The following is a 12,556-nucleotide window of genomic DNA, read 5'->3' as shown; positions in this document are numbered from 1 at the left end:
TTACAAAGGATCATCAAAGACTACTATGAATAACAATATGCCAATAAATTAGACAACATAAAAAAATGGATAAATTCCTACAAACATACACCATGCCAAGAATGAATCATTAAGAAATAGAATTTCTGACTGACCAATTACTGGTAAAGAGACTGAATCAGCAATCAAAAACCTCTCAACAAACAAAAGTCCAGGACCAAATGGCTTAAGTGGTGAATTCTATCAAACATTTAAAGAAAAATTAATACCACTCCTTCTCAAACACTTCCCAAAAAATAGGAAAGGAGGGAACACCTCAAAGCTCATTTTATGAGACCAGCATTACCTTGATACCAAAATCAGACAAGGACAACACAATAAAAGATTATAAGCCAATATTCTTGACAAATATAGATGTGCAAAATCTTCTGCAAAATTATTAGTAAACCAAATTCAACAGCATATTAAAAAGGTCATACATCACAATCAAGTGGGATTTATTTGAGGGCTGCCATGTTGGTTCAACATTTGCAAATCAATCAATGTCATCTACCACGTTAACAAAATGAAGAATAAAAATCATTCCTTCAAGAGATGTAGAAAAAACATTTGACAAAATTTAGCATCCATTTTTGATAACTCTCAATAAAGTAGATACAGAGGGAATGTACCTCCACATGATAAAGGCCATATGACAGCTAATAGCATACTCAATGGTGAAAAACTAAAAGATTTTCCTCTAAGATCAGGAACAAAACAAGGATGTCCACACTTGGAACTTTTAGTCAACATAGAATTGGAAGTCCTAGCCAGAGCAATTAGTCAAGAAAAAGAAACAAAAGATATACAATTTAAAAAAGAAGTAAAACTGTCACTTTTTGCAGATGACATGATATATACAGAGGGGGACAAAAGTAGATTCATAGTTGTGACTATGTGAAACACAGTTTATTCTTTAAAAAAAAAAAAATCCTCACCTGAGGACGTACTTACTGATTTTAGAGAGAGGGGATAGGAGGGGGAGAGAGAGAGTGTGTGAGATGGGAAGAGAAACATTGATGTGAGAGAGAACCATCTACTGGTTACCTCTCATATGTGCCCCAACCAGAGACCGAACTCACAATCTAGGCATGTGCCCTGACTGGGAATCAAATCCACGACCTCCTGGTTTACAGGATGATGCTCTAACCAACTGAGCCACACCAGACAAGGCTAGAGTTTATTCTTACTTATTAATTACTCTATTATTTTCCACACGGACTGTAAACCTGCTTTTGCCCACCATGAATATAAAACCCTAGACTCCACTAAAAACTTTTAGAACTAATCAACAACTTCAGTAAAGTCACAGGATACAAAATAAATATACAAAAAAATCTGTTGCTGAGTTAGCTAACTTGCCCAGACTCCCTGAAGACTGACCAATTCTCTGGTCCCATCTCCCAGCCTCTGTTTCCTTCACTCACAGTGGCTCTCAGAGAGTGGCACTAGGAGATAACTGCTTGGTCCCCATGATGGTACTCAGCGTCAGTAAGCTGCTGAGCCTCGCTACAGAGGAAACTAGATTGGTAGATAGGTGGGTAGACTGAAGATAGATGTAGATATATAGAGGATATACAAATGATTGTCCATCCAGCCATGCTGAGTGGAAGTTCCCAGGACCCCTCCGTCAGCCAGTTTGGAGATAAAACTTTGCCCTGGTTTTCTAGCAGACCGACAGACTGCTGCAGTCTCCCTGGGGGAACCTGTTAAGAGCTCAATTAGCTCTGTGCAGAGCAATGCTAGTGATGGGGTTTTCACAGAAGTAGTCCATGTGACTTAACATTGAGTCCTTCCCTGAAGGCCCTTTTAACCTGACAAAACACTTAACCCAAAAAAAGAGGGCAGCAGAGAGATGAGCAACAATTCTGTTGCCAACATCAGTTGTCACTAATCAACAGAGAAATGCAAGTCAAAATCCAATCTGATATCACCTCACCCCTGTTAGAATGGCTGTTATCAAAAAGAAATAACAAGTGTTGGCGAGGATGTGGAGAAAAGGGGTACCCTTGTGCACTGTTGGTGGGAATGTAAATTGGTGCAAGAACTATGGAAAACAGTGTGGAGGTGCCTCAAAAAATTAAAAATAGAACTACTATATGGTCTGGCTATTCCACTTTTGGGTATTTATCCATAGAAAATTAAAATACAAACTCAAAAAGATACATACACCCTCATGTTCATTGCATTATTTATAATAGCAAAGACATAGAAGCAACCTAAGGTTCCATTGATGTATGAATAGATAAATAAACTGGGAGATATATATATATTACATGTAATATATGTACGTTTATATTACATGTATATGTATATACACACACACAGTGAAATATTATTCAGCCACAAAAAGGACACCTTGCCATTTGCAACAACATGGGTGGACTTTGAGGGCATTCAGCTAAGTGAAGTAAGTTAGACAAGGACAAATACCAAATGATCTTACTTATATGTAGAACCTTAAAAAAAAAACCAAAACCAACATACACATAAGAACCAAGTTCACAGATATAGAGAACAGGTTGCTGGGTGCCAGAGGCAGGGACTAGGGGGTGGGAGAAACGAGTAAAGGGAGTCAGAAGGCACAAACATCCACTTATTATAAGTCATGGAGATGTACTGTATAGCACAGTGACTAAGTTAATAACACTGTATTTCATATTTGAAAGTTACTAAAAAAATAAATTTTAAAATTTTATATCACATGAAAAAATGTTTTAACTATGAGGTGATGAATGTTAACTAGACTTAGTGTGTTGATCATTTTGCAATATATATAAATCTTGAATCATTATGTAGGTCACCTGAAACTAGTATGCTATATGTCAATTATATCTCAATTAAAAATACATTCCGAATCCAAACCCTATGTTTTTAAACCATTATATAATGCTGCCTTCCTGTTCATTTCCAGGAGTTTAGGAACCTGACTTTAAAATTAAATATACATTATTTTGTGCCGCACTGTTTTCTGACATTTGCACTGGGTCGGCACATTGGTGTACATGTGGTTTGCCATCTGCCAGCTTTTCTTTGGACTCACTTGTTAGTGACTATTCTTTTCATAATCAGGGCACTGTTTGATCTCAGAATTCCAGGTGGCATGCATTAAGTCGAAGTAAAATGACTGCCTGAAATTGATGACCTATCTGACTGCCTATAGGAAGGCAAAAGAGGACCCATTTTCCCTGTAGCATCTCTCAATTGTACAAGTGGAACGTGTAACATAAGGACATCACAGGAAATTCAATCACCCAGTCACCCTAAAACCTGGTTCATTTAACTTATAATTATTTTACATCTAAAAATTTACCCTGAGAAGTGCTTTGAAGAGTGCTGCCTCATAATTACTTCCTTTTCTGCCATTTCTGAAGTACTTTATAAGTTCACTGAGGATATCCTTGCTGGGCAAGCCATCTCTTTCTTTTCCACTTACTATGTAATTTTATTTGCTTAGAACCTCTGCCACAATTTACATCAAATACTTCCATATTTGGGCCATCATTCTTTTCTTCCCTACCACTTTTTCTACTTGCTAAACTCTATAGGCGATCTTGCAGTTGGTACTGCAGCTTTGTGTTAATAAATAGCTGCGTAAATACAGGATGAGAAAAATCCATTCCATTTGCTAGCATAAATGCAATCTGCCCAAGATAGAAAACCCGAGATAGGTTTAATGTGCAACAAAATAAAAATCTGCTCCCAAAATCTTTAATTTGCATTTTAATAATATACAAATGGGAAGAAACAATAAACAATTATAAGCTCAGGAACCACTATACTTGCGAATAATTTTACCATTTAATTGGGCTAGAAAATTCTACATCTCTAACCGAATATCTAGTAGCTTAATAAGAAGTTCCTCATTAATTAGAGAGAAACCCTCCATAGGACTGTGCAACATAGAAATGGTAGAAATGTGTGTGTGTGCACATACATGCACATACACACACATACAGAAAAGTACAAGTCCCTTTTCAGACTTGTAACTAATCCTGAACCAAGAGGTTTGGTTGAAGGAAGAGTACCCAGAGAGCATGCGTTTTTATTAAAGCCTCCTGACCCAGGCCAGTCATAGCATTAGAGCATCTCTCTCTGGCATAAAAGAACATCTCTAAAATGATTGGAGGTGACTGGGGTTAAATGTGATCATTTAAATAGTATAAGGAGAAGCCAATGCTATGAGACAGACAATCTAGATTTTCTGGGCTACCACAGACGGCTTTCAGCATGGGGAGTCAGAGTAAATTGGATAGACTCTGAACTCCTTGAGGGCAGAAAGATTTATGTTCCCAGCCTCAGACCCTTGCACACAAACGTCAGGTCAATCAGTAATGTGCCCCCAGGGTAATTTGCTCTTGCAGGGAGGAGCTTTTTATAACAGAAAATCTGTAGAATTGCTCATTCATGGTGATAATAAAGAACAGAATCATTTTTAGTTAGTTTTATAACTGTCTTAAATTCTCAACAGAGAATGCACCCCTTCTGTCCGCACCGAGGCGGCACTGCCCAGCCCCCCCTGGGTACACAGCTGCCAGTCACAGTATTTACTGCTCTGGGATGTCTGGCCACATAAAAGCCCAGTAGTGACACCTGCTGACGGATCCCCTGGGAGCCGCCCTTTGGTTAGGACAGTGCAGCCCAGTCACCATGCTGCCCTCAGGTGACCCATGCATCTCCACAGCAGGGACAATGAGCATGGCCTCAAAACGGGAGAGGAGAGGGGCAGGTCCTGGGACTAAGTATGTGATGAACAAGTGGAAGTGCAAGGAAACCAGCATCTATAGCTTATCTGAATGTTTCCTGTTAACCTTGTCTTGTTGGCAGACATTTGATTTCTGGATAAAACTTTGGCAACCATTGTATTCAGGCTGCATGCTGGAGATGAGCTGGACCCAGATGCTCTTAAACGAAACTCATATGCTGTTAACTGTGACCTTTGCCACCATGCTGGTTTCAACTTCTCTGACTGTGGGGCCACTGTGGCAACACAGATGAACCATAGCACAGAATTAGGGAAAAGAGGTAGCCAAACTATGTGATCTGAAATGGATCTTGCCCTGATTGGGTGGCTCAGATGGTTGGAGCATCATCCCATACACCAAAAGATTGCAGGTTCGATCCCTGGTCAGGGCACATACCTAGGTTGCAAGTCTGATCCCTGGTCGGGGCGCATATGGGAGGCAACTGATCGATGTTTCTCTTTCACATCGATGTTCCTCTCTCTTTCTCTCTCACTCTAAAATAAAAAAATCAATAACATATCCTCGGGTGAGGATTAAAAAAATGGATCCCTAAGAATGAGTAACTGACTGGTAGACGAAAGTCTGGTAAATAGACGCTTGTGTTCACCTGTGACCTGCTCTGTGCCACCTCCTCCCTTCATGACCCACAGTACCTGAATGGTGTGCACCCTTACAGTTAATCACAGAAGGCCTCCGTTCATTTACTCTGCCATCAGGAGAGGGCTAGAATTGGATGTCAGTCCTAAAATCACTGAGGCCTGCTTCTTCTGCAGATGGCTTAGACAGAACATTGAGAAGCATGCATTTTTCAGACAGTCGAACATGTGTCCACAGCTGGGTGGGAAGTCGGGTTAGTTACTAAACAGATCATTAGTTACTGAGCCCCGTACTCCGCAGGCCCCATCGCAGGCAATACAAGCTGCCGCAAAAACTGTTCAATCCCATACCCCATGCTGCATCATTTGTATTCCCCCCCCCCTTCTTTTTTAAGGTTAGAAATAAGCTTCCATAAAGAGGGAACTAGGACACATGCAGCAACAAGTGTCTGAGACCTTGAAGAGACCTTTGTTAACACAGTAATTTCCACGATTTTTCTTTTTCTTTTTTAACATATCAAAGTTTTCTTTTTCCTAAGCTCTGGGTCCACGTGGGGTAGAATACCATCATTCACTTTCTTTAGTGGTAAACAGTTTAGCTGGCATAGGCCTGCACTGAAATTTGAATGTAGAATAAACTCAGAAAAAAAGATAACTAAGGAAACGTGTCTCCCCTTATGACCAGGCAATTTAACCCACTGCAGGTGGACAAGGCTGGCTTGTTTATGGACAAAGGGAAGCTGGTTAGAGATGTGGAGCCTATATTCTGAATTATTAATCAATCGGTGGTGTCATGTTTTATCCTGTACTTATATCTAAATATGTATTCTTTATTTCTTATTCTTGAATTATTACCTCTGAAATCATCTTGAGAACTGGAATACATGCAAAAAACTCAAAACACAGGATCACATGAAAAAAAATGAGGTGGTCCTGACTGGCATGGCTCAGTGGACTGAGCACCGGCCTGAGAACCAAAGGGTCACGGGTTCGATTCCTGGTCAGGGCACATGCCTGGTTGTGGGCTGAGTCCCTGGTTGGGGGTGGGCGAGAGGCAACCAATCGATGTTTCGCTCCCTCTCTTTCTCCCTCTCTTCCCTCTCTGAAAATAGATAAATAAAATCTGAAGAAAAAAAATATCTAAAAAAAAGATGTTGATATGAGTGTGAAACATTTCTTGTCCAAAATATACCCAATTTTTTCTACACAGCAAACCAGATTACAGAAAGGAAGTTCTCACCTGGAGTCTTGAAGTTCCTCAGCTGAGAGGGAGTGTCATAGACTTCAAGGATCCAGTCACCGGCGGCTCGTTCTCCCCAGCAATGAATGGTCATGAACTCCCAGTTTTTAAATCCTTCCATGGAGTGATCAAAAAGCCTGAGAGAGAACCATAAAACATTGTCTTATCTGCTATTTAAAACCTAGTGCGTGTCAAGTCAAGACCATGATCAATGATCTTTTCAAATCCATCAGCATGTTCAGCTCGACACTGGAGAATGTATTTATCCTGGACATCATTGATTAGTAGATCCAAGCCTAAGTCATTCACTGTTCTCCCACAGGGAACCAGGCATGGGGCTGGCCATGCACTAGCAAATCTAGAAGGCATAACCATTGGGGAATCAGGGAAACTAGGTTAAGACTTTCCCACAAGACAGATTGTTCCACGTGTTGAAGATGTGGTGCAACTGGAACTCCATACACTGCTGCTCTAGAAAACAATTTTTGGGTTCTTACCATGCAAAGCAACAATACCCCTTCTAGATATTTACCCAAGAGACACGAAGACATATGTCCATGCAAAAGACATCACATGCATTTGCATATAATACAATTATATGCAATTCACAGCAGCTCTATTCATAGTTTACCACTCAAATGTCCTTCACTGGGTGAATGTATAAATTATGGTATATTCATATTGAAATACTACCCCACAGTAAAAACTAATGAACTAGTAATGCCATGAATGAATTTCAGAAGCACTAAGGTGAGTGAAAGAAGTCAGACACAAAAGATGACATTCTAGAAAAGGTAACAAACAGAAACGGATCAGTGGTTGTCAGACACTGGGTGGTGGGGGGAGTAGGAAGGCTATGGTGGAAGTTTTAGGGATGATGGAACTGTTTCATATCTTGAAAGTAATGGTGTATGGTTAGTATGGTTATACAACCATATAGATATGTTAAAGCTCACTGAATTGGTTGCATTAAAAAGAAGGGGAAGGGACTAGTCTAGGAACATGACAACTGACCCATGGACATGGACAGCAGGGTGGGGGATTGACTGTGGGAGTGGGGGGTGGGCTGGGTGGAGGAGAGCAAAGGGGGAAAATTGGGACAATTGTAATAGAAAAACAATAAAATATTTAATTAAAAAAGTGAACTGTATTATATGCAAATTGCACCTCAGTAAAAAAGACTGCCCACTAATCTCATCCAGCCCTTCCAAGGATTTTTCTAAGTTTTAATTCCCTGCATGAAATCTCCTCCTGCCTAAAATAGCTAGAATTATTTGTTTCCTGTGATGTAAATCCTGAGGGATACAAATATGAGGAAAATAAGGCAATAGAATCCCATCAAGATTAGATATATCAATAATGTATAAAATTAGCACATTAAGAAATTGGCCTGTCATTTCTGTAGGTGTGTGATGTACACTTGACTGCCTGAAGATATAGCCAGAAGATTCCCGTAGAGGTGGGACCTAGAGGGGAAAGTAAAAGACAGGGGAAGTGGCAGATTTTTAACAAATACCCTTTTCTTTTTAAAATTATGTGCATCTATTATTTTTATTGAAAAAATTACAAAATAAGAAAAATAATTTGAGAGCCAGAGGTGAACAGAGAGGGAAAAATGTGTCTAGCATTGTTTTAGGAGCAACCATGTCCAGGTACTGAGACACATCTGTTCTTCAGTGGCAACAAATGCAAAGGTGTGCACATTGATGGCATTTTCATGCTCACCAAGCAAACTGCTGGTTGTAAATTTATCCTTCTATGTAGCTCTTCCCATGGGGATAAAATGTGCCCTTTTAAAAACAAAAAATAACTAATTTAAGCTCCTTATAACTTGATACATTAAATTTCTAATTAAAAAATATATACTATCAAAAATAAAAGAGAAAAAAGAACAAAAATAAAAAATAAAAATACACTATCAATGTGTTGGAGGCTCCCCCTAAAATGCCAGCTGGCTTCTAAAGCTGCAAGGTTGGGTGACACAGCTGTGGGCTATGCTAGCTAAACCGCCGACACTCAGCAGTATTCCCAGGAGAAAAACAATCGACAGGAGCATCACTAGCTACACGTTCCTGAGATCTTGAAAGAAGAAAAATAAAAATAATTTAGCAACATTCTCAAAGTGTCCCATGTCAGAAAATTTGGGAAAGGCTGAGTTAAAGTTTAACAGATCTGATCACTGGAGAACATCTTAGATCTTTGGGATATTCAAATATGGTAATCTCTATAGTGGGGTTAACGATAGGCCGTGATTTCCAAACCTCACATGGCCACAAAGCCCCTTTCCTCTTTAAAGCATATCTGTATATTATCTGTCAAATTTACCTCTGAACAGAGGAGTGTGGTATTTCAATGAGGACTTCATTGGATCTGGCAGCTTTCCCTCTTGATAACAGGGGTGGGATTAGTGGCTCTTGTATGAATGTTTCCACACCTATAACTGGTCTTCAATAGAGTAAGGGGGTGGGGGGGATACATTTTATGGAGATGAGATCCTACAATTCCTGTGCTTCCATAACAGGGCTCATTTCACAAGCTTATGGCTTGAAACTGGACTTGGCCAGGAAGAAATTGCTGGAACATTATATAATTGACTTACACACAGAGTTCTTCACATTAAACCCAGGAAGGATGTATGTGGGGTGAAAGGGAGACGCAGAGTTGGGGGAAGAGTAACTTTTTCACATTTCCCTTCCTGCCTGAGACATGTTACTAAAGGGAATATGTTGACACAGAAATGGATGGAAGCGGAAAACCATTCTAGAACCACTTCTGAGCCCCCGATTCTAATTCCGGCTCTAATTCGTGGAGGTCACTATGCCATCTGATGGCGCTGAAGCAGTAACTCGTCACATAATACCTTTCTAATAGTGCCCAACTTGAAAGCAATTCCCAAACAGTTTAGACAGAACATTTGACTCCTTGCCTCATGTCCAAAAACTACAAAGGACACTTGAGGCTGCCATCACTTGAGGGCCAGTCTTGTTTCCATGACCCCAGCCAACTTTTAATTACTCATGGGTCAATTATTTGACTGCTGGATTAGCAGATCCTATGTTTCTTCCCTTCCACCCTTTCCTGTCCACCTTTCAAAATCATTCCATTGTTACCAATCATTTTTAAATCACATTTGAAACAAAAATTAAATATAAACTGGGTTCCAAGAAAAAATATTCATAATTCAGCAAACAAGTGTTTCAAAGCTCAAATATAAACGGGCTTTGTCTATCTGGCTAATGAGTTACCTCCTGGTCTCTTCACTATATGCAGAGCTGAAATGATCATTTAATTTCATGGGAACGTTAAAGTTGAGGAGAGGAATTAAAATACAGCCAAACTTGCCCTGGCTGGTGTGGCTCAGTGGATTGAACTCAAGTTGGGAACCAAAGGGTCATCAGTTGAATTCCCAGTCAGGGCACATGCGTGGGTTGTGGGCCAGGTCCCTGGATGGGGACGTGCGAGAGGCAACCACACATTGATGTTTCTCTCCCTCTCTTTCTCCCTCCCTTCCCCTCTCTCTAAAAATAAATAAAATCTTTAAAAAAAAAAATGCAGCCTAATTCAATCATTACGTTTTGCTAGAAGAGTTGAGGTGGAGAGAAATAGACACTGATTACTGTTGTTTCAACTAGCTGGGCATTCAGTTTTCTAATTTTACCCTTTTATTTTAATTCTGATTCAACACGAAGTATTCCTTATTTTTAGCACTGTACCATTTAAAAACACTGAGTCACCTGCTCAAAACAAAAAGTAACATCGGTAGACTAGATTTGTGTTGCAAAGAACATACTTGCTCAAGACAATCCAGTGTCACACTGCTGGACACCTGCTAAGGAAGTTTTAATTGTGTGGTCTCTGCATATCTGCTAAAAAGTACAATGCCCAGTTTGAACGTTTGTGCTCTGCCAACAGTGGAGAAACCAGACACATGCCAACATTATCATTATGGATAAAATGTCAATAAAACAAGGCCGGTGTGTTGGAAGCTGGGACAGATTAGCTCTATGCCCATATCCACATCTCCTGTGGCAGTGACACACTGTTCTGTCAGAGCCGACTTTATAACCATGTGCTTGGTGAAATGATACATGCATACGGTGGCAGAAATCACACATCCAGTTATTAAAATGGTGCCCTGCAATCTTATCCCTCTGAGCAATTTTTAAGTGAATTACTTTAGACGAAGCCTGGCAGTACATCCTTTTGAGGAATTAACTCAGAAAATAACTCATATAATTATTATAAGTTTTTTTGCCCCCTTTCTCCCTTAAAGAATCTAGCAAATCTGTTAAGGCTACAACGTTCTTCTTTGATGTTATGGCAATTTAACAAGACATAAATACTGACAGTTATATGTTACAGAATGTTACAGAGTTATTTCTAAATTTGCAAATGGATCTTACTTTCAGAATCATCCACTACTAAGCAAACAGTATTTATGTTCACTATAGAATTAGACATTAGACCAATTATTTTTGGAAGTTTTCTCTATTTTTAAACTTTTAAGTGCTTCATCAGAGTTTAAGGTAGAGCTTATATAATGCTTAAAGCACTCACCAGGCTCAATTGTATTTTAGTTTTTTATTTCCTTTAGATGTTGGCTTTTGTAAGTCTTAAATAATTTGCTTCTGATATAGGGTTTTGAAAACACAACATTAGGTTTTCTGTTTCCTAAAGCACTTCTCTAGGAAAGGTTGTGAGAAAGGTATTGTTTCTAGAGGCTTTAAATACCTTAAAAGATAAGTTTTTAAAAAACTTCCAACATGCGTACTATTACTAACTTCCTCATCAACCCCAAAATGCATTTGTTCTTGTGGGTATATGATGTAAGTGCTTAATCTTCTTGAAGGTTTATTCTATTTTAGAGCTGATGGCTTTTATCTAAGTATCTGCTTTATATTTTAAACTCCTTTTTGAATTACCTGCACAGCATCCAGCATACACGGCTCACAAGTCTTGATGACATGAAAATAACAGGAATGTGTATGAAAACGCTGGACGATCTTTTAAATCAATGCTATTTAAAGTGTGGTGTGTGGACAAGCAGCTTCAGCATCACCTGGGAGCTTATTAGAAATGCAAATTAATGGACCTCACCCCAGACCTACAGAATTAGAATCTCTGGGAGAGGGCCCAGCCACGTGTGTGTGACTGAGTCATTCACCAGGTGCTTTCAGGAGCACAGCGTAAATAAAGGTTAGCATTTATTAGGTACTTACTATGCCAGGGGCTGTGCTGAGGACTTGCTTTATGGTATCTTATTTAATACTTGTAATAACCCTGTGAGGCAGATACTATTAGGTCTGTTTTCCAGATGAGAGAATCACTCTTCCAAAGTTAAACATAAAAATCAGTGAAACCAAGACAAACCCAGTTCTGTCTAAGTCCAAGGCCATATCTTCTTCTCAATGAAGGGAGGAGGTTCCCAGGGGGAGGCCTATTGGAATGAAAAACTTTCACTATGAAAGTATAATTTGTACTGCAAGTCACAAATGCGTTTATATAGCATGACACTTTACAAATGTCAGTAGTCTGTTGTTGAATATTTGGGTAGGGCAGTGACAAAAATGACTCAGATATAAACACCACATTTAACCCGAGTTATGGAATTCTATAGGTTTTGCAGTTTAAAAAGTGTACCTCCCCTGTACTTAAGATCCTAATTAGAAGCAGAGATATTCAGCTGTAATCAAATTTAGACAGGGAGGCAAAGTTTCAGCTTACAGTCAGAGGCCAAAATTTGGAACAGAGAGCCAGTACAGCGAAACTAAATCCACACCTCAGTGAGCTGGGGGAGGGGGAGATTTAGGGGGAAGATGATGACAGCTTTTCATAATTCCACAACAAATGCACTTGGAGGAAGAATCTGATGAGACAAACGTTTTTCTGACAAATTTTACACAGGCAGATTTTGAATATGTCATAGAACAAAAGCTTCCACCTAAAGTTGCTCTTGT

The 12,556-nt window shown here is 39.4% G+C and overlaps 1 protein-coding gene and 1 long non-coding RNA gene across 3 annotated transcripts in view; one reads left to right on the top strand and one right to left on the bottom strand.

Annotated features, from left to right (window-relative positions):
- Positions 1-7,616, top strand: part of LOC150013187 (uncharacterized) — a 56,391-nt gene extending 48,775 nt beyond the window's left edge. Inside the window, exon 3 of the long non-coding RNA XR_016510551.1 lies at positions 6,570-7,616. This is a non-coding gene — a long non-coding RNA (uncharacterized LOC150013187). The remainder of the gene's footprint in view (positions 1-6,569) is intronic.
- PCSK5 (proprotein convertase subtilisin/kexin type 5) overlaps positions 1-12,556 on the bottom strand; it is a 441,582-nt gene that overhangs the window by 163,259 nt on the left and 265,767 nt on the right. For both annotated transcript variants that reach the window (XM_090274186.1, XM_090274185.1), the window contains exon 13: positions 6,600-6,736. In XM_090274186.1, coding sequence (XP_090130312.1) covers positions 6,600-6,736 — 137 coding nt within the window. The remainder of the gene's footprint in view (positions 1-6,599; positions 6,737-12,556) is intronic.

The sequence above is a fragment of the Furipterus horrens genome, unplaced genomic scaffold, assembly GCF_987537825.1.
Source record: "Furipterus horrens unplaced genomic scaffold, mFurHor1.1.pri manual_scaffold_4, whole genome shotgun sequence".
NCBI classification, from domain to species: domain Eukaryota; kingdom Metazoa; phylum Chordata; class Mammalia; order Chiroptera; family Furipteridae; genus Furipterus; species Furipterus horrens.
The sequence above is the reverse complement of the archived record's forward strand: the minus strand, read 5'-3'. Positions and strand labels throughout refer to the sequence as shown.